The following is a 25,036-nucleotide window of genomic DNA, read 5'->3' on the forward strand; positions in this document are numbered from 1 at the left end:
CTAAGTGAACTCCAGTGGGCAGAGACAGATACCAGGTGGAAGGATGGGATCGAGGGGTGTCTTATGGGTACAAGGTAAGTGGGAAGCCTGGAAAAGCTACATTCTGCCCTCGGTGTCGAAAGGGCAGCCTACTTTTTATATGTGGCTAGCCCATTCATGTGGAACCATCATCCAGGGACCATGAGGCCAGTTTTGTGAGTTGATCTAAATTTTTTTTACTGAGATAACTAACCCAAAGAAGTTTGTTCTTTTTGGTGTGTATGTGCATGGCCACTCTGTGGGCTGCCACCCGTGTCGTGAACCAGCTTGTCCAGGGGGGTGGTGTGGGGCCCTACCTCCAGCTGCTGCTTGTTTCTTTCAGAGACCTGAAGCTGGACAATGTGCTGTTGGACCATGAGGGCCACTGTAAACTGGCCGACTTCGGAATGTGCAAGGAAGGGATCTGTAACGGCGTCACCACGGCAACCTTCTGTGGCACGCCCGACTACATTGCGCCAGAGGTGAGTGCTTTGGAAATCTGAGCTCGACAGTAACCTGGTCAGAAATGCCACCGGTTGCTTTTGTGTGCGGCGGCTCTGTGGGCAGCGTTGAAAGCTGATGCCTCCAGACTCCGTTATGGCTCATTGGCTGAATGGCTGAACATGTCCTCAGTTCCTCTCAATAAGAATTTGAGTCAAGATTTTTTTATTTTATTTTATCCTCACCCAAGGACATTTTTGCATTTATTTTCAGATAGAGTGGAAGGGAGAGAGGGGGGAAGAGAGAGAGAAACATCGATGTGAGAGAGACACATGGAGTGGTTGCCACCTACAGGACCCCAACTGGGGCTGGGGACAAACTGCAACCGAGGTACATGCCCTTACCGGGAGACGAACCTGGGACTCTCTGGTCCGCAGGCCAACGCTCCAACTGCTGAGCCAAACTGGCCAGGACTGAGTCATATTTTTGGAAGGTAAACTTTGCAGTTGCTTCTAGGCTTTAGCTGAGTGAGGACAAAGTGTGCTCCACTCACAGCTATTTATTTTCTTCCTTGTCTCTACTCAGTGGTTTGGTCTCAGCCCCAGTTAGCAGAATAAAGAAAAGCTCTCGGCCTAGCCAGTGTGGCTCAATGGTCGAGTGTCAACCCATGCACCGAGAGGTCACTGGTTCGAGTCCCAGTGAGGGAACATGCCCAGCTTATGGGCCCGATCCCCAGTGGGGGGGCATGCAGGAGGTGGCCAGTTGAAGTTCTCTCTCATTGATGTTTCTATCTCTCTCCTTCTCTCTCTAAAAATTAATAAAGAAAAAAAAATTTTTTAAGAAAAAAAGCTCTCGAATCTTTTCCATCCAAGTGAGTGAGCCCAATGTCCTCTTCCTCTCACATGGATGTGGCTCCCAGACCCTCTCTGTTCTGGATCTGCACACGCTGTTACCGTGGCCTAAGCAGCCACAGACGTTTGATCTCCTGGGTGAGAAGGTGGCTTCCGAGTGGACCACAGGGAAAACGGGCCACACCCTAGAGCAGTGGTTCTCAACCTTCCTAATGCCGGGACCCTTTAATACAGTTCCTCATGTCGTATCTGTATGTGGGCGGACCCGCCTGGAGACGGATAGAGGGGCGGTGTCTGGGTTCCTAAGACCATCAGAAATATATGTTTTCCGATGGTCTTAGGCGACCCCTGTGAAAGGGTCGTTCGACTCCCAAAGGGGTTGCGACCCACAGGGTGAGAACCGCTGCCCTGGAGGGAGAATGAAACACAGGAAACTCCTTTGTCTTGCTTGGATATTTCCTATTCTATTTTCCTAGTGATGAAGGACACGTTTGTTGATCAGACACGCGAAGCACTTGCTCACGTTGTCCCCTCTCTGCACAGATCCTGCAGGAGATGCTGTACGGGCCCGCCGTGGACTGGTGGGCGATGGGTGTGCTGCTCTACGAGATGCTCTGTGGCCACGCCCCCTTCGAGGCCGAGAACGAAGACGATCTGTTCGAGGCCATCCTGAACGACGAGGTGGTCTACCCTACCTGGCTCCATGAAGACGCCACCGGGATCCTGAAATCTGTAAGTTCGGCTCGCCCAGCCAGCTTCTGACCCCCAGCAAACCACTTGCCAGGTGTGATTCTCGTGTGTCTTTTTGACACCTCCCACCAGTAAGCTACCAGCTTTAACTGAGACATGAGATATGTGTTTTCATTTGTAGAATCAAAGAACCAGAGTTCTCTCGGGCTGTTTTCCTCTCTTATGCAGTAGTTATTTCTGAGCCAACTGTGATAGCAGTTGATAGCATTGTTTGCCAGATAGCCAGTATTTCCTGCCCTTGTGGCTTCAGTGTGGGGGAAGGGATGCTCCCTTCAGGCAGGGCACTCCAGGGGCTGGAGGTCACATGACCACCGTTCCCAGTGTGTTGCACCACTGGCTGCGTGTCTGCCGGCAATGTCTAAGGAGCAGGCCCAAGGGCCCTTTCCCTTAGCGCCCGGAGGCGAGAAAAGGTTTTCCAAACCTTTGTAGATCTCTTTGGCTTCCGTGTTATCCTTATGCATGCCAGGTGCCGGCCCAGGTTCAGGTGCGGTGAGCATACATCATGCTGGAGAAGTCTTCTTTGCGTGCAAGTAAAGCACTGGACTGGAAGCCTTATTTTCAAGTGAGAAAGAAACATGGGTTGATGCCTTTATGTTGATAATAAGAAAGCACATATAATTTGGGTCCGTTCTGTAACCACATCAGTTGAATTCGGAAATCATGTGTCACCACCTCCTGTGTGTCCAGGGGAGTAGAGATGAACACCAGGTCCATTTCAGAAAGGCGTCTGGTGCTGGGAGTTTCAGGAAGAGGCCCGTGGAGCAGCTCGCTGCCTTCCTCATACAGGAGCACCAGTCCTGGAAGGAAGTTCACCATCTTAGCAACTGTTAAATGTACACTTCAGTGGCATCAAGTACATTCATAAGATTGTGAAACCACCACCATCCATTTCCAGAACTTTTTTCATTTTCCAAAACTGATACTCCACACCCCTTAAACACTAACTGCCCCCAGCCCCTGGCAACCACCAGTTTGCTTTAGGTTGCTATGAATTTTACTATTCCAGGTACCTCGTATAAGTAGACTCGTACATCTGTCCTTTAGTAATTAAAACAACAACCCTGGGATCAGAATCCAGATTTTCCTGACTCCCAGTCCAGGGTTCTGAGCTACATTACATCTGGCCAGTCCCCATTTTTCCTACTTCCTATTAATAAATATCTTTTTAACCTAAGAGCCCCATATTTTTAGCACCCAAATCACTCCTTCATGTGACCCTTTCCTACTGTACCAGAAACATAAGCCACCAGAGAAAGCTGTGTACTTACTACCCACACAGCATGAGCCTGTCACTTAATTTAGCTTTCCATAAAGTAGGATATCGTATTTGTGATAATAAATTATAGCATTATCTAAAGAGTATGCATTTGAATAATGCCACAGTGCCAGAAATAGTTATTATTTCTGTTGACCTGAGATGGGTCTGCGACCCTGGAAGATGAAACTGATATGTGGACAAAGTAGAATGTTTAATTCAGTTCAGCACCTGCCTGTCAGATGCCTTCTCCTTCTAGCCCGATGCTGGGAATGCGGAGACACGGGCTCTCCCGTTGCTCGCGTCCAGCAGGAATGAGCGCGTGTAAACAAATACTTAGCTTGCCGCCAGGAGAGACGATCCGCACTCTCTGGAGGCGAGGACAGGGAAGGGGACGTAAGGACAAGGCAGAGGAAGCGGCGTTTTAGCTGGGTGTTGAGGAACAAATAAGGGTTCAGGAGGGTTGACAAGGGGGAGAAGAGTATTCCAGGCAGAGAAGAGAATGCGTACAGAGCCTCAGAGGTGGGAAGTCGCATGCGTGTTCAAAGACCTGGAGTGTTCGGTGCAGGGTGGGGGCAATGAAAGGTGACTTTAGGTCGTGTGAACACTGAGGGTCTGGGGACATGCAGACAGTGATGTGTACCTTGCAGTTGATCGCTCGGGTCTGGAACTCAGGAGTAGGGCTGGAGCTGATCACTCTGGCATGGTCAGGAGAACGTGGGAGCAGATATTGACTAGGGGAGAGGGTGACGAGTAAGAGGGGACAGAGGATGGGGCCTGGGGCACCCCAGTGTTTAAGGGGTGGCGGTGGAAGAGAGTTCAGTGAGGTTAGGAAGGAATGACTTTAGGTTGTGTAAACATCTACGTCTGCAGCGTCTACAGTTTTACTTGTGGTGAAATAGGCCCGTGGTTTTCAGCATGATTTGCCAGAAACCGGTGCCTGCGGTGACTTTTGAGCAGCACTAGCTGGGCAGGAACAAGTGGTCCTGCAGGTGACTGCGGCTTGCGGGAGGCACCTGTGCGAGGAGCTGGGGAAGCCAAGGACTCTGAACAAGCTCGCGTGTTGTCGTGCGGTTCCAGCTCAAGGAAAGGCACACTGCTTTCTGTAAAGTACAGACTGCAGGCTTCTTCCCGGGATTCTGGGAGCTTGGTGACTTCCAGGGTTTCTCAAGTTAAAAGTTGACTCTATTTGATGGTGTCTTGCATAGTCCTAAAAACTGTCGGGAGGGCATGCTTGCTAAGTTTTGGATTGCAGTCGCTTGTCTTTACCTACAAGTTCATAGACCTGGGTGACTACTAGAAACACAGAATTTCAGAGATGGCAGATCCTCAAAACATTTGGCCCCCACATCCCTGGTTGGGAGCTGAGGCTGAGGCCCAGGGGCACACCGTAGAGAGCACACACTAATCCGAGTCAGGAGACCCAGCCTCAGTCTGCACCTGCCACTGCTTCGCGGGGATGGAAGGTGGCGATGAGGACACCTGCAGGCCCACGTCACACGAGGTGGCGCACACGGAGCGTTTCAAAGGGCCTGCACCCTTCGGGAGCAAGTCACTAGTATTGTTAAGTTCTGAACAGTAATTTCACAACACACTGAGAGGTGTCGTCATCTACATCCTCTCTCAAACGATTTGCCAATGTCATCAACGTTATTAGTACTAAATTGCACATGAGGCTGTGTTAGGTTTCTGTTCTGGAGAGAACGGGGTTTCTCTTTTTTCCAGGGGCTCTCTCTCTAATCGAGTACATATGGCCCCTCCTGTCCATTCGACAGGCACGCGTCAGGGCACAGGGGCCGGGCCACAGAGACAAGCAGACAGGCATCACCCTGCCCTTGGAATTCACCGTCCAGTGGGGGTGCGGAGACAGATGTTTAAAGAAGAAATTATACAGATAACTACATGTATACATACAGTTTGATAAGAAAAAAAAGGCTGAGGTGCTCTGAGATTCTATATCAGGCAGACCAATGCAGGCCGTCCCGAGGGGATGACCTTTAAGCTGAGGACAAGGGCTGCGGAGAAGTTAGGCTGACAGGCGTGCGGAGACCTGGAGGAGGAGGAGCTGATTTGAGCAAGTCTGCGGCAGGGTGGCTGATCTGAACCAGCAGACGTGTGGCTGATGGTGGATGTAGATGAGGACACAAGAGACCATGTGAAGGAGTTCAGCCTTTATCTGAAATGCCAAGAGACGTCACTGAAAGATTTTAAGCAAGCATGAGTGACAGAATTATTTTTTCATATTTAAAAGATCACTCTGGATCAAATAGACTGAAATACCTGGGATTTGTTCCAAAATAGTACAAGGTGGCAGGGAAGAATCAATTAAACAAGAGTGGGCATGAACTTCTAAGGCTGGGCACTGGGGACATACAAACATGTTTGAAAATGTCCATAAATGGTACATTTTTTAGAATTAACATGTGAATCAAAGCGTGTGTATACCTTCGTGCCTGTGTATGTATATTATATATGTATATACGCACACGTGTAGACTGTAGAAAAAGTAAATGAAATGAGATGGTTTAACAGTGCAAATATATGTGAAGAGAAAAAATGATGTGAGCCATGGATCCAGCTACATCTTCTTTTTAAGTTTAACAGTGGATCCAGCTACATTTTTTGATTCCCACTAAGAGTCTCAAGGTCCTGGACTGGGAGTCTTTATCACCCCGGTTAGACAAAATTAGTGGTTTTAGCATACTTATTCTTTAATATCTGCGAACAGTCTCCATACCTTCCCAAGAAGTGTACCCCAAAGAAGGATTTTTAACAGATAGATGGAACAGAGGAGGGGCGCGCTGTCTGGCGCACTCGGCCCCAAGCTGCTGCCCGTGCGACCCTGTGCGATGTTTTCCTGGGCTGGGTCTGCCGTTCCCACCAGAGAGGCAGGAAAGGGCCAAGATCGCCCAGCTTTTCACATCCGTTCTCACCACCACCTCAACATGACAGGTCATCCCTACTTGGCTTCCTGAGATTTCCTGGTCTCTTTGGAACACAGGGTCAGGACTGTTACTGGAATGGGTGTCTGCTGGGTATTTTGCTTGGCCTTTTTTTTCTCTCTCTCTCTCTCTCTTCCTACCGTTTTAAAATGGAAAGTATTATTCCATATCTGCAGAAACTGTCCGGGTAACCATTTATAATAAATAACATACCATAGAGTTATACAGACCTCAGGGCTTTGTATGGTTCACAGTGTCCGTGAGCCCCTGAACTCAGGGTGAGAGGTGCTCCTGTCCACAGAAAGTGGCTGAACAGGATGGGCGACAATGTCTTGCTCAATGTGACTCCTAACCCAATATTACTTTCCCACCCTGGCCCTTCCCATCATCACCTTTACCACCACCCCCAAGATGGTGGACCTTTGAGTTCTTTGTTATGGACGTAGAGACATTTCATATAGACATAGACAGAGGGCAGGCACTTGCTTTGGAGAACACTCCCTGGGGATCAGTGAATCAGGAGAAGGTGTTCACACACAGTTTTCAGCCGGGGACTTCTACTTGAAAAAATTGCTCAACTCATTAACCAGTGAGTCTGGCAACTAAAAATAACCATAGTATGTGCTCATAAAAGTGCAATGGGAAGACTGTTTTCCTTGCGGGCCCCCTTGTCTCTCATTTCCCATCTTCCCTTTAAACATACATGTAAATGCTCACATGTGCTGAAAGCAAACAGTTCCCACTCTTACAGAAGGTAACACAGACAAGGTGTACACACTTGTGTGGCAAATAGATATAGTCTGTCCAGATTTCTGACTTTATGGTTTTTAACTTGGTTTTGGAATGAAAACATTTCCTATTGGCTACCATGTTACTGAATTCCCTAAACTGGCACTAAATCATTCCAAAGTACTAATAATCATGAAAGAAAATATATAGTTTTCTTACAGCTTCTGTGGTTGCACTAAGTTTTGCCTACAGCTAACTCCAAAAAGACTTGGGGAAGTCCTCATGAGTCCACTGAGCTTAGGAAGGTGAGGGCCTCCGAGGTGAGCGTTCCTTTGTGCTAAATCATCTGGAAGAGATCATGAGGCTCAGTGCTGACTCAGGTGAAGCCAACGCCCCTGCCTCCAAGCTCACGCAGGTGGCCAGGTTAAATAAGTGGTGAAAGGAGTTTGGTGCATTCTGCTGAGTCACCTTTGTCCGTTCGGGAGGCACTGTAAACTTAGCATCAGAAGGAGATTATAGAGTGCTTTTGTTCCTAAGCTTTATAGAAATTAAAGTGTGTGTGTATGTCTGTGGGTTTATCTGGCATCACACCTATCAGATTTCATCATCTGTGCATTGTCTACAGGAGCCCTGTTTGCCTCTGTGAACAAAGAGAGAACCTAGGTCCTTTTTTTTTTTTGCCACATCTGTCCTGCACCTGTCACCGTGCAGTTGATCAGAGTAGTAGTGAGTTAGATCCTTTCTGTTTCCTACTCCCTTCTGGTAGAAGTTGGAATGCTCAAGGGAGCAATCAAGGTGGCCAGCCAGGAGGAGGCTGAAGAAGAGGAGGAAAAACTGGACTGAAGTAATGCAGAAGATCCAACTCTGGACCATTAGAGCTGATTTTTCAAACACTGTTCTGGGAAGAATCCAAAAGAAAGTTGCTGTAAGATTCTTTAACAAGAGGGATGGTTCGATACTGAACTTCTGGTCAAGATGACAGAGTAGGTAAATGCTGTGCTTACCTACTTCCATGACCACATCAAAATTACAACTAAATAATACAACACACATCACTGAGAACCACCTGAAGACTAGATGAACAGAAGTCCTATAACTAAGAATATAAAGAAGGAGCCACAACAAGACTGGTAGGAGGGGCAGAGATACAGAACAGACAGGATCCATACCCATTGTCTGGCACTTAAGAATTTGGAAGACTAGGCTGTGGAGGTCCCCTCTGAGGATCAAGGGGTCCCAGCACCACACCAGTCTCCCCAGCTTGGGGCACCAGTGCTGAGAAGAAGAGTCTGCATAACATCTGGCTCTAAAAACCAGTGAGGATTGTGTCCGAGTGATATGGAGGGCTTCTGGAGTCCCAGGCATTCCTCGTGAGGGGCTATGTATGGACTTACTCACTTGCTCAGAGCTCCAGCCTTGCTGCAGCAGGTCACAAAGTGCCAGGGACATATGGGGAGGAACTGAATTGACTAGCGTCAGAGTGAGGGCTAGAGGGTCAGGGCAGCTCTCTCCCAGGACGAAAGCCCTGGCAGGCACCATTGTTCCATTGTTGAGCCCTCCTCCCACCCGTATAACAGGCACAGTTGGTGCCAAATCTCTGATCTCTGTTAACCTGGCTAATAAGTTCACCACATTGATTCCCTGAGACCCCACCCAGCTCACACACCTGTCTAAGTCATTTCCAGTGGCTTTTCTACGCAAGCAGCCTGCCTTGGGCTCATGCTGCAGACTTTGCTAAAGTCTCTCAAAGGTTTACAAACTCCAAACAAGCAGTAGCTGGCCTCAGCATGCTTTATATCTCTTGCTAAGCAGTCCCAGGCCTAGCACAGGTGGTTACTAGTCTCAACTTGCATTGTAATTCCTATTAAGTGGCCTCAAACCTGCCATTAGCTGTGGCCAATGTTGGCTTGGAAACTCAACTTCAACTAAGTGGCCACAAGCCTAGTATAAATGGTGGTTGGACTCAGCTCACATTGTGGTACCCACCAAAGGGTCCCAAGCATGGCACTAGTAGTAGCCAGCCTCAATTCACAGCACAGCCTCTCCCAAGCACCTTTAAGCCCAGAACAATCAGCAACAAACCACATATCACTTTGTACCTTCTACTAGGTGGCCCCAAGCCAGACACAAATGGTGGCTGAACTTGGCCTACACAGGAGCCTTTCCTAAGAGGCTCCAGAACCAACATACATGGTAGCCAGCTTCAAATCACACTAGAGCACCATCCAACCAGCTCCACAAATAACACACCTGCAAGACAGACTTGGCTGGCACCAGAGCCCTGCTAAAGTGACTCCCACTCTGTGGGGCCAGCCATACCCCCACCCCCCACACAACAGCTCACTGCTATAGTCATGACCAGCCCTCACAACCATTCAGTCTGAGGGTCAGTCTTTCCCACTAACATGCAAACAGCAGTCAAGACTCAACTACAACAGGTAGGCACATACAACCCGCACAAGGGACACCCAGGCTCAGGTGAACTGGGAGACTGTGCCACTGAGCCTCACAAGACATGTATTACATAAGGCCACTCTGCCAATACAGGGAGTTGGCCAACATAAGACAAATATGTCCCAAATGAAAGAACAGGACAAAATTTCAGAAAAAGAACTAAACAAAATGGAGACCAGCCATGTACCAGATACAGAGTTCAAAACATAGATTATGAGGATACTCGATGAACTTAAGAGAAGAATAGATGAACATAGTGAGAACCTCAGCAAAAAGATAGAAGTCACACACAAAAAAGTCAGAAATGAAGAATACATTAGAGGAAATCAATATCAAATCAAATGAAGCAGAGGATCAAATCAGCAAAGACAAGGTGATAGAAAACACCCAATCAGAACAGCAAACAAAATATAATTTTTAAAAAGGATAATATACAACATCAAGCATACCAATACTCACATCACAGGGATAACAGAAGGAGAAGAGAGAGCAAAAGATTGAAAATTTATTTAAGAAATAACTTAAAATTTTCTTAACCTAGTTAAAGACATAGACATTTAAGTCCAGAAAGTATAGCAAGTCCCAAACAAGATGAACCCAAAGAGGCCCACATCAAGACACATCATAATTAAAACTCCAAAAGTTAAAGGCAGAGAGAAACTTAAAAGTAGCAAGAAAAAAGTAGTTACCTACAAGGGAGCTGTCATAAGATTATCAGCTAATGTTTCCACAGAAATTTGAAGGCCAGAAAGGAGTGGCATGAAATATTCAAAGTTATGAAAAGCGAAGACCTACAACCAAATTACTCTACCCAGCAAAGCTATCATTTAGAATCAAAGAACAGATAAAGCACTTCCCAGACAAGAAAAAGCTAAAGGAATTCATCACCGTCAAACCAATACTACAAGAAATGTTAAAGGGACTTCTTTAAGTAGAAAAGAAAAAATATGAATAAGAGAAAAAATGAGAAAAAAAAAAAGCTCACTGACAAAAGCAAACACTTAACAAAAGCAGTGGATCAGCCAACTGTAAAGCTGGTACAAAAATGTGAAAAGACAAAACTAGGAAGATGTGTATAATCACAACAGTATATTAAGGGATATACACATACACAAAAGAAGTAAAAAATTATGACAAAACAAATGAGATGGGGTGAGTAGAAACAGTAGTGATTTTGGAATGTGTTCTAACTTAAGCAACTATCAACTTAAATAGGCTGCTGTAAACCTAGCTTGATATATACGAAGCACACGGTAACTACAAACCGAAAGTCTGTAAGATTTTATACAAAAATAAGAAGGAATCCAAACACTACAGAAAGTCATCAGCATACAAAAGAATAAGAAAAGAACTACAAAAATAATTAGAAAACAATTAATAAAGTGGCAATAACTGCGTACCAGTCGGTAATTACTTTAAATAGATTAAATGACAAAAGACAAATGGATCAAGATGTGGTACATATATGCAATGGAATATTACTTGGCCATAAAAAAGAATGAAATCTTGCCATTTGTGACAACATGAATGGACCTAGTGGGTATTAGATATGCTAAGTGAAATAAGTCAGACAGAGAAAAAGAAATACCATATGATTTCATTTGTATGTATAACCTGCTAAACAAAACAAACTCACAGAGAACAAATTGATGGTTGCCAGATGGGAGGTGGGTTGAGGGATGGATGAAAACGTTGAAGGGATTTAGAAATGCAAATGATAGTTATAAAACAGCCACAAGAATGTAAAATACAGCATAGGGAATATGATCAATAATACGGGTGGGCAAAAGCAGATTTACAGTTGTCTGTCTGGAAAATAATACAATAATTAATAATAAAACAAGAATAAACTTTTACATACTCTCAACTGTAAACCTACTTTTGCCCACCCTTGTATTGTAATAACTCTGCGTGGTGTCAGATGGATACGTATCAGGGGGATCACTTTGTAAGTTGTGCACCTGAAACTAATATTGAATGTCAACTGTCACTGAAAAATAAAGATGAAAACTACCATTCTTTTCCCCACTCTAACAGCTGCCTCCTGCCCAAACCGGTCTGGGGCAGGGTCTCTGTGCAGTGGGAGTGGCGGGGTGAGTGGTTGTCACAGGTGTGCAGATCACACATTTCAGCCCTGCCCAGTCCATTCCACTCAGGTCCCATCTGAACAAGCTAGAGCAACACTCCTTCTCTTGGCTTCTCCCACATTCCATAGCAACACCGTTCTGTAGAATAACCTGTCCTTGGGACGACTGCAGTTTGTTTCCTCAGAGCTATTTGAAAAAACCCATTGTGTATCCTCCATCACCCAAGCCCCCTCCCATCCCCGGTGGTTTGTGGTCAGCCTCCTCTGAGGTTGAAGTGTTTGTCCCTGCCTTCCCCTGTGGAAACGTGACTCGTCGAAGCCCAGGTGAGTCTCTCTCCTCCATGCCTCCCATGCTGCCCAAGCAACTCACTCTCATGTCTACTCCTATCCCTCTTACACTGCTCTGGGCTGGCTGGTGCTGCTGGCACAGGTCCTTGTGTCTGTGCCACCACAGCTGGCATGGAGGGGTGTGAAAGGAGAAGGCTTGATGGCCGGTCTTCCTAACTAGGTCAGACCATCCGTGCCAGTGGCAAAAGACAGACGTGTGGGGCTGCAGCATCCATGCACAAGCATGCGTTTGGTCAGCCCCGTGTTGTCCGCCCGTGCTGAGAGTGGCCGTCACTGCCATGCACCGTAGCCTGGGCTGTGCCCTGCGCTCTCCCCTCTCCTTCCCCAGACTCTCTGTGAGCCCTACAGTGCCCTCTTCCCATCCCCGAGTGTCTCCCCGGCGCATTGGAGTGCCGAGGCCCGGCTCCCTTCCCTCTGGCTTCTCAGCACCAACTGCTAACCCTCTCTGCTCTTTTGTCCGAAATCGAATGAAAGGAGAAGGTCATTTTGTTTGCCCAACAGCCAAATCCATCTATTTGGTAGAAAATACAGTGTGTTCTCTCTCCTGGAAGAAAATCTTAGTAGATTGATTGCTCTATTTCTATAACTAGTCAGCTTCCTCTGAAATCAGACAGATTTGGAAAGAGGAAAAAAATACATTTAGCCATTGTCTACATTTTAAAGAGTTTCAAAAGTACATTTGGATCCTATTATCTCAAGACACATTATTCCAGAGGGTTACGCTCTGTCCTGTGGAACATCCAACAGCTCCAAACCAGAGCCTCCTGGTGCCGCAGAGCCCACGAGTCACGAGAGTGCTGTGCCCGACGCCAGGTTTACGAGGAGGTGGCTGCACTACACCCTTCGCCCTGCAGTGGTTACCTCCCTTCTGTTGTTCAGGCCGATGCAGCTGCATGTTAGAACCCCGGTGTTATTTGTCATCTTGTTTTAAGATTGTCTTTAGGAACCTGTACTTTCAGAGACATTGTTTTGTGGTGACCATTACCGTCACCCCACTTTCAGAGCCTGGGACTGTGAGAGCAGAAGCAGACCTTGTTCAGTCTTGAGCGGCCGCAGAGTGGAGGAGCAGGGAGAGTCCGGTGAGCCTCCGGTCAAGGCGGACCTCGGATGTTGGTCTCGGCCCCCGCGCCTGCCTTGAGGAGGAACAGGGTGGACCTGCAACTGGTTTAACAAGACGCTTACTGATAGGAACGTGTATTAAGGGCTTCTCCTGCGACAGGCATTTCTCATGGATCATCTCATTTGTCACAGCCACCTTCTGAAGCACAGAAAGTCTCCATTTCATAGTAGGGGAAGCTGAGGCCAGGCAGTTAATTGACGTGTATGAGGTCACACAGCTTGTGGCAATAAAACTGGTAGACACAGGTCATGGAACTGCACAGCCGGACCAGTTAACCTTGGTGCCCTCCCATTCAGAGGAGCTCTTATATTTTTATATATCTTTCCCTCGCTTACAGTCGGCTTCCCAGGACATTCTTGTATAAACCTGCCCTACACCTCTTACGTTTCCCCGGAGCACTTCCTTCTGGAAGACACGTGGCCGACTGCTCTCCCCGCTGGTCAGACCCTCTCTGCGGCCCCGGAAGAACTGAAGGCCCTCATTCTCGGGTCTGGCGCGCCTCTGAGTTCTTCCGTAGCCTCTAGTTCAGTCCCACTCGCATGAGGGCCCCAGAAAGGGGGGGGATTCGAGATGAGTGCACGCGTTCTTGCTCCTCTCCTGCCCACTTCCCAGTCGGCTTGACGCGGACATTTGGGGTGGAATCAGATTTTCCACCCTGGCCTCCTCCCTCTGCGCAGCTTAGAAAGTGCTTTTATTGACCCTAGAAAACATTCTGCCTACTTTAGAAAATGTGTCTGGAATCTTTCATGAAGTCACTTTATTTTCCTCCTTGGCTGACTTTCTGGTTTGGACCACAGTCAGGAAGAAGGTCAGTTGAGGTGAGGCAGATTTTAAGTGTGACCTTAGACACAGACAAACAATTGCTCAAACACTGTTAACTTGTTTGGCATTTGGGTCCCAGTAGGGACACAGGCAAACAAAGGAAGTGATCTTGAAAAGAACACCCTTCTCAGCACAGTGTCTAGGCAAGCCCTATGCCTGGCCCAGGGCAGTAGGCTCGTGGTCCCCACCCGACACCCTCTACCGCTGCGCCTGGCCAGGGACTAATGTCCGCTGTTCCCGTAACACTTCATCTCTGCATCTTCTGAAGGGGTAGTCACAGCAGGGCTGTAACCCCCTCCTCGAAATGGTCCCTGTCCTGGTTTCTGTTTCCTGGTCTTCATGAACCCCTCCCAATGCCAGCCTGGCTTTCTTCGCCCTCTGGGCCAGGGCTCAGGAGCCATGCAAAGCCCGTGCACAAAGCCAGCCAGGAGTGGCAGGACATGTGGCTGACCAGGGCTCGTCTGCCCCATCGAAAGAGGCGGCCACTGTTCAACCCCAGGCCATTTTTACCAAGAAGAAATACAGGTCCAGTGTTCCAGAATATCCATTTTCCAAAAGGAATGGGAAAACTTGACTTTTATGTGATGAGACATTTCCTAGTCTTTAAATGTTTGGCAAGTAATTAAAAGTATTTTAAAGCACACTATAAGGGCCAAACAAAATGTCTGAGGCTTGGGGCCTGTCTCAGTTTTACTCTCGCTCCCTCTGCACGATCTCGCCTGCCCTGGCAGTTTCAACTCTTGCTCTCTCATCAGCTGTTGAGGTCTCAGAGGTAGATCTCTAACCCTGCGCCGCACCCCAGACTTACACAGCCAGTCACCTCCATGTGGGTGCACCTCAAATGCAAAGCTGAGTTCACCAACCTCCCAAATCTGCACACTGGAGATCTTGAGAAATGTTAGATGTTGCTGTTTCATTCCTCTGACAAAAACGCTATTGCTACTTCCATTAATATTAATATTAATACTACCCCCAGTAATCTGTTGCTCTTCTTGTACCTATTTCTGCTCCCCTACACATCACTCTGTCCGGGCCAGCACCACAGCCTCAGGGACCTTGAGCTCCCTCCTTCCCCCGGCGTCCGGCTGTGTGGATGGTGTTTATTCTTCTTCCACGGGCCCTGCAGGACTTGCTCCCGGCTTTTCCTTCCCACTAACCAGGCTCCTCCCGTTTCTGAACCTGTCATTTCTTCTCAGCTTTAGTCTCAACCTCAACTGTTCACCCGCCACCAATGTCTGACCCCTCCGTTCAGGCTTGATTCATCACACTGTGGCAAGAGTCACCTCCCAAATCACAGGGCAGCTCTAGTCACTCACCTCGTCAGACACTTTCGATGCGTCCTACTGGCTGCCCGTCGGTCCCTCAACCATCCCCGCGTGCCAGCCGCACCACGCCACGTGCTTCTCCGCCAACACGCCGGGCGCCTGCGTGCCCCTGTGCCGACTGGTAGGCGTGACAGAGGAAGACAGCTGTGCCCCTGTTATTTCTGTTCATCTGCCTCAGCCCTCATCCAGTGCCACCTCCTGCGTGAAGCCATTACTTGCCTCCTCACCCCAGCCCAGCGCTCGTAGCCCATCCCTCTTCAGAGTCCCCCCAGCATTTTGCTCTGTCCTCATTTCGTCCAGCTGTGTGTTACAGATGACGTGTGCTTGCCCCTCCCGCTTCTCTTGATCAGCTCCTTCCTCCTCGCGCCACCCCCACTGTCCTTGTCCTCTGTGTGTCTACACAAGGCCTAATGCACTGCCTTGTGCACAGGGACACCTGTAAACCTTTGTAAATCGAACCGACCTAAACTTTAAGTGGAGGATGGCTGTATCCGAGGGCTCAAGACGAGATACTTACAGTGAAAACCAAGTGCCTTGTTACTCAAAGAGCTTATTAGAACCCTACGAGAAAGTGTCAAGCTAGCGAAAGGGTTATTCTGCCTGCCTCCTTTTCCAGGGACGCAGTTTTTAGCGGAGCAGCCGCCAAGATTCGGTTTCTTTTTCCTCAGGCAGTACCTTTCCGCCCTGCCCCGTGAAGCTTGGCTGCAGTGCTGGGCAGGGATGAATGGGCAAGGTCTCCTGGGCACTGGCGTTTCTGCCACCCTGGCACTGAGAACCGTGCACTGTTCCCCTTGCCCAGAAGAACAAGTTGTACCCACATATTCACAAGCTATCCTCAGCTAGCATCATTGGCAGGCCTGGGAATTTCCCACAAGCCACCTGGATCTGTTTTCCTGTCCTTGTATTCTGAGTTTTTTTTTGAAACACAGTTTTTTGTTAATTACTTCTTAGAACAGACACTGCCAAACACTGCTCATCTATCAGGGGTTGTATCCCACTGATTTTCCAAAAGAGAGAATTTCTTTTTTCAGACTTTTTATTTATTTATTTACTTACTTATTTACTTATTTACTTACTTACTTTTAGAGAGGAAGGGAGAGGGAGAGAGAGATAGAAACATCAATGAGAGAGAACATTGATTGGTCACCTCCTACATGCCCCCCACTGGGGGTTTGACCCACAGCCTGGGCATGAGCCCTGACTGGGAATCGAACCGGCAACCTCTTGATGCATGGGTCGAGGCTCAATCACTGAGCCACACCAGCTGGGCTACCTATTTCTTTCGTGTGTGTATTTTCCCTTTCCTTTCTGAGTGGCTAATAGGAATACTCCCGACATCCGGGGAGAGCCCAAGCAGCATGAGCCCCTCGCTCTCACAGAACTGAGTTATTTATGAGACACCTATGTCCAGACTCTGCGCTGACCACCATGTGCCTGGGGAGCCCTGACCCTCCTTTCACCCTCAGGCCCCACTTCCAGTGCAGCAGCACTGTGGCCTTGCGGTCCTCGTCACCCGGAAAGAGGAGAGACCGCTCAGCCCCATCCGTGTCTTCCCTTTTTACTGGCTCCCCTTTGAAGTGTTTTCAGCATTTTCTGAGGCCCATCCTGCCAGATCTGCTTAAGGACTTTGCCGCCACCTCCTTTGTCCATCCGGTCATTTCAGCTGAAGCGACACTGGGAGTTTTGCGGCTCTGGACACCTGGCACAGCAGGAGGCCACCTGAACACCTCCTCGTGCTTGCACCTTCCGCAGGTTGCCTTTGTATTGACTCTGGAAATCCCTCTCCAAAGCAGTTTCTATGAACATAGCATTACTTTTGTACTCATAAATCAAACTCAGAAAGGGGTGCTTGGGGGCTGTCATAAGTTGTCATAGATTTGTTCAAAGATAACTCAGTTTAAATTTAAAACCAAAACCAAAACGCATTATCCAGGGCAATTTTCTTTTAAAAATGGGAAATTAAGTTAGCTTCGGTGTCAAAATCACATCCTGGCCGTTGAAAGTGAATTATCCCGTCTAGTCCCTGGTCAGGACGTGATCAAAACACCTTTTCTGGCCATTTTGTGAAAGTAGATTTAGCCCAAAACATCTTGATAGGAGCACAGCCTCGAGGAAGTTTCCCGCTTGATACAAAGACGGGAGATTTATACACACACATCGCTTGAATGTGTGGCTGTTTCAGTGTTTGACCCAGGTAGCAAGATTCTCAGTCATTAAACATTTCAAAAGGGAAGGGCAGGGAGAAGGGAGCATCTTGAGGGGGGAAAAAAAATTTTTTTTTTTTTTCATTTAAAACTATGATACCTTTGTTGCATAAAGAAAAGTGGCCGGTTTTGTTTATCCGAGAGCCAGGGCACAGACCTTTTAAGTTCTTCGCCCTTGCGGCTTCTTCACAGAGATCTTCAAAATAGTGGCTCACTCTTCTCTCGGGTCCTGTCGGAGCGGGAGTCCTGGCCCCCGGTGGGTCGCAGGGAAAAGGGCACAGCTGTTCCTAAAAGTGGTACCATTCATGAGGCGCGGGCTGTCCGCAACTGCAGAGCTAGAGAAAGGCTCACTATTTCATAGAGAGTTTCTTTTCTTCAAAGAGGAAAGAGAAAGACGTGGCATTTACAGAAAAGAAAACGGGGCCCTTCAGCTTCATTTTTGCGACCACATCTGAATGGAAGGGGGGAGGGCCGTAGAGACGCGCGCAGCTGTGCCTTTAAGGGCTGGGTCACGTTCAGCGAGTTGAGCAGGATCAGCCAGAAAGCCCCACACAGGCCCCTCTGCCGGAACGGATACCTGCCTCCTTATGGCACCCTTGTTGTAAGTGACTGAATGATTGACTCTTTCTCCCCTCTCTCCCAGTTCATGACCAAGAACCCTACTATGCGCTTGGGCAGCCTGGCTCAGGGCGGCGAGCATGCCATCTTGAGACATCCTTTCTTTAAGGAGATAGACTGGACCCAGCTGAACCATCGCCAACTAGAACCGCCTTTCAGACCCAGAATCGTAAGTGTCCAGACCATCGTAGTGGACTTGCCTCTTTCTTAGATGCCAGAAGGTTCCACCAATGTGTGTTGAGCAACTAGATGGTTCCCATTGGGATAGCCACACCTGACGTTCAGCCCGACCCTCGACCCTCGGCAGGCAGCTCCACCGGCGGGCGGCTGGGCCCCTCGCTCCTGGGGCAACACCTCTCCTGCGCCCAGGTTCCTCCTCTCAGTCTGCACCTCTGGCTGCTACGGCGCAGAGCTCAGGCCAGAACAACTCCCTGCCTGGAGAAGTGCCAGGAGCACCAGAGGGGCCTCCCCAAGCTGGGTGGGGTGGCCTCGCTCGTAGCTGTGGGCCCAGAGAGCCATCGCGGGAAGGCGGAGATGCGGGCTAGCTGCCGATCACGAGTTAGGGGTGCGAGGGGTGCTCCGAAGGCAGAGAGAAAAGCATCATTGATGCAGGTAAGAGCAGTGAGCAGTCTAACAGCAGAAGTGATCTTTTCAGCATCATTATAAAGATGTAAAATACCAACATTCCCAACACACAATCAGTTTGACCTGTACTAGCTGGCTAGGATGGGCACCAGGCACCCAGAAGTGAACCGCTGCCTTTCTTGGGCATCCGCCTGCCCGCTGCCCGGGATGAGGGGAAGCTGTGCCGGCCGCGGGCTGCTGCTCACAGGCGAGTCGAGGGGCAGCCGTTCCCCACACTCAGCGTTTCTAAACAGCCTTTCGAGAAAATCTCTCCAAGCACATAGACCTGTGTACAAACAAGGGGGGCAAGTGTGAACGCAGCCTCCGCTGACACGTGTGAGCATGTGTGCCTCTGGGAGAGGCCTGCTGAGCGCCGGCCCTCGGTGGCCCGGAGTCGCCGGTTCAGGTGACCGAGTTCATTCCTTCGCCTCCGCCTGCGGCTGGCCTTACTCAGCAAGATTTTCATGGGGTCAGTGAATTGGTGGTTATCAAAGGCCATAATCACACAATGCAGCAGATTCCCTGTAAAACACTGTTAGTCATAATTGCTATAACTGTAAATAATGCCGCCGTGTGAGTGGCAGAGCAGTTCTCCCAACTCGCCGGGCTGAGACTCCTGGGCAACGAGTCTCAAGTGCATAATCTGACCCTTGTTTCCTTCTTGACAGAAATCCCGAGAAGATGTCAGTAACTTTGACCCTGACTTCATAAAAGAAGAGCCAGTTTTAACTCCAATTGATGAGGGACATCTTCCTATGATTAACCAGGATGAGTTTAGAAACTTTTCCTTTGTGTCTCCAGAATTGCAACCTTAGCCGGATGGGATGAGAGAGATGGCCTGAGACTCACAAGGGGATACAGATTTCCCGGGACAGCCGCCCTGGGGGAGTCCCCAGCATCAGCCTTAGAACAAGAACGTTAACGTCAGGGAGCAGGTGGGGAACTCGGAAGGACAGAACTTTGAGAGAGCAGCTATTCCAAGTCCTGAGGGAGCCATGGCACTGGGAACACTTAATACTGAGCTGAGAGTTCATGAAGAAATACACTGTTCAGCCTGTGAGCTTCCATGGCTGCTCTGGGCTTGGGATAGTAAGAGGAACCAAAAGGAGAGAAGGCGTGAAGAATGAACTAGATCCTAGAAAATACTCTGAGCGCACCAGAATATTTTCAGGGAACAAATCCAGACTGTGGATGGACCTGTCTGTACTCTTCTTGAAGCCAATGAGCCCCTAATACTGGCAGTCAGCCGGAAGTCTCTGGATGCTCATGAAGAATCTAAAGATAAGGACACGATGGCTTTCTAAACAGACTAATTGACCCTGAAGAAACAAAACATGGTATGCAAAACATTCATAGCCTGAAGCTCCACCTCGAAAGCAGACGTTGGGCACCAAGACAACATTCCAGTGTATTCTCTCATCCTTACCGTGATATTTATTGGGTGCCCAGTGAGCTAGTGTAAACAGATTTGTGTTCACCAAGCTTTCGTTCTCCAGTCCAGTCATTTACACGAATGGTGTTTGCATTCTGTGAAATTCCTCTCCGTGTCGCATATGTCATACTTCTCTGTCTGTCCTTCACTCTGTCTCCACATCAGGCTCACTGCCACAACAGCAGCTGCCGCACAATCAGCAGATGAACCAGAGGTGCTCGCTGCCTGCTGACTCGTGGACTCGTCATGGGGCAATGGGTCATTGTTGCTCCGAACCGCTCAGTGAAGAGTCGCCTGCCACTCACGTCAGTGACCAGACTTACGGCTTATTCCTTCGCGGTTTATTTAAATTATATTTTAAGAGACAGAGATGTTTGTTTGGTATGCATTTTAATAATTAGAAATGGCTCTTGTAAATGGGACATTTATCAAAGAAGGACCTTATCCTATGTATCTGTATGCAGTTGGAGAATTTTATCTGGCTGAAAATAAATGCATTTTGTAGCAAACGGAAATTTTTTTGGTCTAGAAGGATTTGTCCCATTCCCTCTATGAGAGCAGATATCCAGTGAAAATAATAGCTTTGAGCGGAATGGATAGGACTCTTGTCTTACAGCAAGTTCCTAAGAGGAAAGGTTGATGTAACCTTCTGTGTAGCCCTTAAGTGAACGTGGCCAGTCTCTTACTGACCAAAACTTCTGTTCCGGATCACAGTGATGACTGCTAAGCATTGCTGCAACAGCCTAGCCCCTGAACTCTCGGTAGCTAGATGTGATATTTATTTCTCGTTCACATAAACTGTAGTGCAAGTTCAGGGCCCTCTTCCATCTAACTACGCCGTCTGAAGAATGCAGCTTCCAAGGTTGCCATGGCAAAGAAGAGAGGACGGAGGAGGGGTTGCTGCCTAACTACCTCTCCAAGAAGGGCCATGCATCACCTTGCTCATGTTTGATTGGCCAGAACACGGCCTTCCACCGACTATGAACAGGATGGGCAGCTACAGCTACAGAGCAGCAGGGGTGCCTGGCCAGCAGTGGCCGTCTCTGCTGGGGTTGTTTTTATTGACAGTATTTCCTGTGTAGCCACTTAATTTTTTTGAGAGAGATTTTTTTGTTCCACTTATTTATGAATTCATTGGTTGATTCTTGTATGTGCACTGAACAGGGATTAAACCCACATCCTTGGCGTATGGGAGGACATGCTAACCAACTGAGTTAAAGGTGCAAAGTGACTTTTGAATGAGCTGAGTTGCTAGGAGCCTCCCTTTTACTTTTGTTCCTCACTGGGCCCCTCCTAGGCTCCCTCACCTACGTAATTTCACTAGATCGTCGATGTCCCTGGGAGGTAGGGCAGGTCATTCCACCACTACTCCCAGCGTGACTACCATGGCACAGTTTACAAATGAGAGGAAAAGAGAGGCTCAGAGGAGTCGAGTTATTGGTTGCCCAACGGTTTCAGACTTGGTAAAGAGTGAACCCAGTCTAGAGTCTAAATCTCTGAAGTACTAACCCAACAGACTTCTGGAAAGGGAGGGGTGGTTCTGCCCTTGGGACCTCGGGCCTTCATCATTACTTTGTCGTTCAGGGCCTCCCGCTGCTCTGTGGGGCTGATTAGCTTGCTATGGTTTATCCCACACCGGCGAAGAACCATGAAGAATAAAGCTTGCCTCCTGTGTGTGTTTACAAAATCCTTTATCAAGGCCCTGCAAGGGCCTCGCAGTCCTCTTTGATGAGTCTGCAGTCACTCAGCTTCCCTCTTCGCCATCGAGCCTGCTGCATGGGTCAGCTTGGGTTAAGTCCATTCTTTTAAGATAATTCCAGACCTATCAGACAGATTATCAACAGCCAAGCATTTTGCCTATGATAGGATTGCTGCTGCTTAATTTCTCTTTTATTGTGAGGAGAGAGGGGAGGTACAGGATGTTTACTAGAACTCGGAGACTCTGCTCCAGGGTCCGAGTTTGGCTTCCCATCTGTCATCCGTTCTCCCAAACCTTGCATCCCTCCTGAGGATCACAAGGCTGGCGGCCCGCCTGCACTCCCTGGGCAGCCTGGCCACAGCCATTGGATCAGGAGCTGAGTCTGCTGCTGGAACTGCTGGGTTCCCTGAGCTCAGTCGGCAGCATGAGGTCAAGATGAGGTCACATCGACCCTCCCCTTCCTCTTGGATAAGGAATATTTAGAGATCCTCAGGTCCTATCCCCTTGCCGTCCTCCCCAGCAAGTCCTCATCCCCACACCCCAGCGTCTCTACCCTCTCGTTACTCCGCTCTGCGCCGGGCATGCAGGCTCAAGTGCTGGACAGGATAACGACCAAGCCTTTGCTTTGAGATAAGCCTTTGACTGCGAACGATGTTTTCACTTCACAATAATGGCTCACATGTAGTGCACGTTTATTATCTGTTCCAACCCCTCTAAATGCATTTACTCATTCGATACCCCAAGAGGTGTGGACGCTCATCTTCAGTGTACAGATGGGGACACTGAGGCACAGCAAGATTAAGCAGCTGTCCAAAGTCACACAGCTACATCAGCAGGGTCGGGCTTTGGGCCAGGCGGTTGAACTCCCGAGTTCCTCCTCTTATAACCCAGTTTGGTGAGGTTCTTCTACTAAGACCAATGCTACTTTTCCCACTTTTGTGGGGTTTTAGAATAAAAAGTATGTAGAACTGGGATTAGCAGGGAGCACTAAATAAACTGCCAACTGGGCAGGACAGTACTAGTCATCAATCTGTGGGACCATTTATCAGCAGTGAGATTAGGGGATTTGCATGTCAAAGGCCTAGCACTAGTAACACCCTGACCCCAAAGGAACTGGGGCAGGACAGAGTGATGCAATTGGACCTTGGGCCTCCCCACGGAAGAGGAAATAGTCTGGGTCACACTGCGTGCTGTAGACTGTCTGCACGCCTGTGGTAACCTCGGAGCCTTGGTGGGGTTTCCAGTCCTTTTCTCTCCCTGGAGGGGAACCAGCCTACTCACGGATTAGTAACTCTTCACCCACCCTGCTGGCTCCTGGGCTTCACAGGAAGAAGGCATGGAGCCGGCGGCCTAGCTGGGCAGCTGCGTCTTACAGCCACAAAGCTGATGGAGCTTGGTAGCAAAGAGCAAAAGTAAAACACCCCATTGTCCGTTTATTGATCTTAATCGGGTGCAGGTTACCTTGATTCCAGCCACAGATTTGGCCTTGACCACATCACAGGCCAATGCCACGAAGCGTTGTGTCTTCTTTATCTCCAGGTTGGGTTATCCTGATGACTTAATCTGGCTGGGTTGACTTTAAAATGACTAGACAGCCCACTGTGACTGCCCCTGGCTCAGTCACACTGGGTCCTATCACTTCTCATTTTACGTCATCTGAGGATAAGACCCAGACACAGCCTGAGGCATTCGCAGGGGAATCGAGCCCTGTGGTCACAGGTTTTCCTGAACTGAATTGTGGGTTGAACAAGCGAGCCAGGGTGCAGCTTAAACTGCACGCTGAGGGGCTCGGTGGTCTCCCCTCACTCCTGTGTTGAAACAGAACCGAAGGTAGGGGTGCCCCCCTCAGCTTCATCCTGTCGCAGCTGCCCATCACCTCCTCCCCGGGTCAGTTCTCTCTCCTGGCTTCCTCACTCTTCACTCCCCAGCGCAAGTCAGTCCTGGACTCGCCCTTTCTCTAGCGTTTGATTCCAGAGCCCAACCTGTCATACGAGCCAGTTTTCCAACCATCAAGAGGACGCAAAATCCTGATTTGCATATTTTATAGGCTCTTTTATAGTCCAGGAATGGCAGCCACTATTGTATGTCTCCCATTATCCCTGCACCCGCGGCGTCACCCTGTGACAGCTCCTGCCCTGGCATTGACTGCCCGTCAGCGCAACCCTGCCCACCGGGCCCACCATGTTCCGGGAGGCAAGACGTCGCAGGGGTGGAGAGCACATTCCTGTGTGCTGAGCCTGCCCCTTCCTGTGTGTTCTTGGAAGTCAGTCTTTCCCCCAGATCTCAGTGTTCGCATCTGTGAAATGGGAGTGAGGCCAGCGCCAGCCCACCTCGCTGTCATGGCAGGCACTAGCGATACTGTGGAGCACGTGCGCCAGGGCTGGGACGTAGCATTGCCCAGTCCCTGTTAGCGATCACCGCTGCCAGCTATCCAGGGAACCAAGGGGTCCGGGTGTGAGAGCAGCAGAGAATGGGCAGGGTGGGACACACTTCATCTGCCCTTCTCACCGATGGGGGCGCTGTGCCAGCTCCAAGTTAGAGGGGTTTTGCTTTTCTAACTACTTGGCTGCAGAGATTGCTCAGGAGACTGTTTCAAAAACTTCTAACAAATTGTGAGTCCATCCTGACTTGACTGAAATGCAGGATCCATACTGAGTACTGATCAGTATTGAAACTGTGCTACCCACCCTAAAAAAAAAAAGGCGAAGAAATGTCCGTGGTTTTTCACAACTGACTCTTCCCTCAAGCCTTTCAGGAGGACCGCTCTTCCTGCGGATTTAACCCGAAGGTGCATTTCACTCACTTCTCACCAAATAACACAGATGCCACATCTTCACACCCATACCTGCCGGGGACCCTCTGGATCCTCAGCAAGCCTGTGGACCAGTTCAGAAAAGAGGGGAGATGTGCTCAAAAAGTCCACCAAGTCCTCGCATGCCGCAGGGTTTGAAGCCAGCGACAGAATGGAGGTTCTTCCCTTCCTAGAGGGAGCTATACGTGAAGCAGCTTTCTAGCAAAGTGAGAAGTGCCGTAGTCCTGTGTGTTCCTGCTCGAAACGGCCACGGCGCCCTGTCCTCAGGCTCTGCCTCCCAGACCACCCGGCGCTGCCTTGCTCCTGCCACCAGGGCGGTCCTTACCTCACAGGGGTTTCATTCTTCCCAGGCCTGGCCCAAGCTAGAACGTTTTGGCTGGACAAAGTGAAGACTGTGCACTCAAATGTTCACGTGGGTTGTGGAGGTTAAGACAGGAATCTTCTCTGGAGACATTTCAAGTTAGAAACCAGGGATCGTCGAGTGGTCATTTGATCTAAGCGTGTCA

The 25,036-nt window shown here is 49.0% G+C and overlaps 1 protein-coding gene across 1 annotated transcript in view; it reads left to right on the forward strand.

Moving 5' to 3' along the window:
- PRKCH (protein kinase C eta) overlaps nt 1-20,861 on the forward strand; it is a 200,159-nt gene extending 179,298 nt beyond the window's left edge. Inside the window, exons 11-14 of the mRNA XM_036278466.1 lie at nt 362-500; nt 1,854-2,042; nt 17,989-18,132; nt 19,256-20,861. Of these exons, the coding sequence (XP_036134359.1) occupies nt 362-500; nt 1,854-2,042; nt 17,989-18,132; nt 19,256-19,402 (619 nt within the window). The 3' untranslated portion in view covers nt 19,403-20,861. The remainder of the gene's footprint in view (nt 1-361; nt 501-1,853; nt 2,043-17,988; nt 18,133-19,255) is intronic.
- The last annotated feature ends 4,175 nt before the right edge of the window (nt 20,862-25,036 follow it).

Source organism: Molossus molossus, unplaced genomic scaffold, assembly GCF_014108415.1.
Source record: "Molossus molossus isolate mMolMol1 unplaced genomic scaffold, mMolMol1.p scaffold_m16_p_1, whole genome shotgun sequence".
Lineage (NCBI taxonomy): Eukaryota > Metazoa > Chordata > Mammalia > Chiroptera > Molossidae > Molossus > Molossus molossus.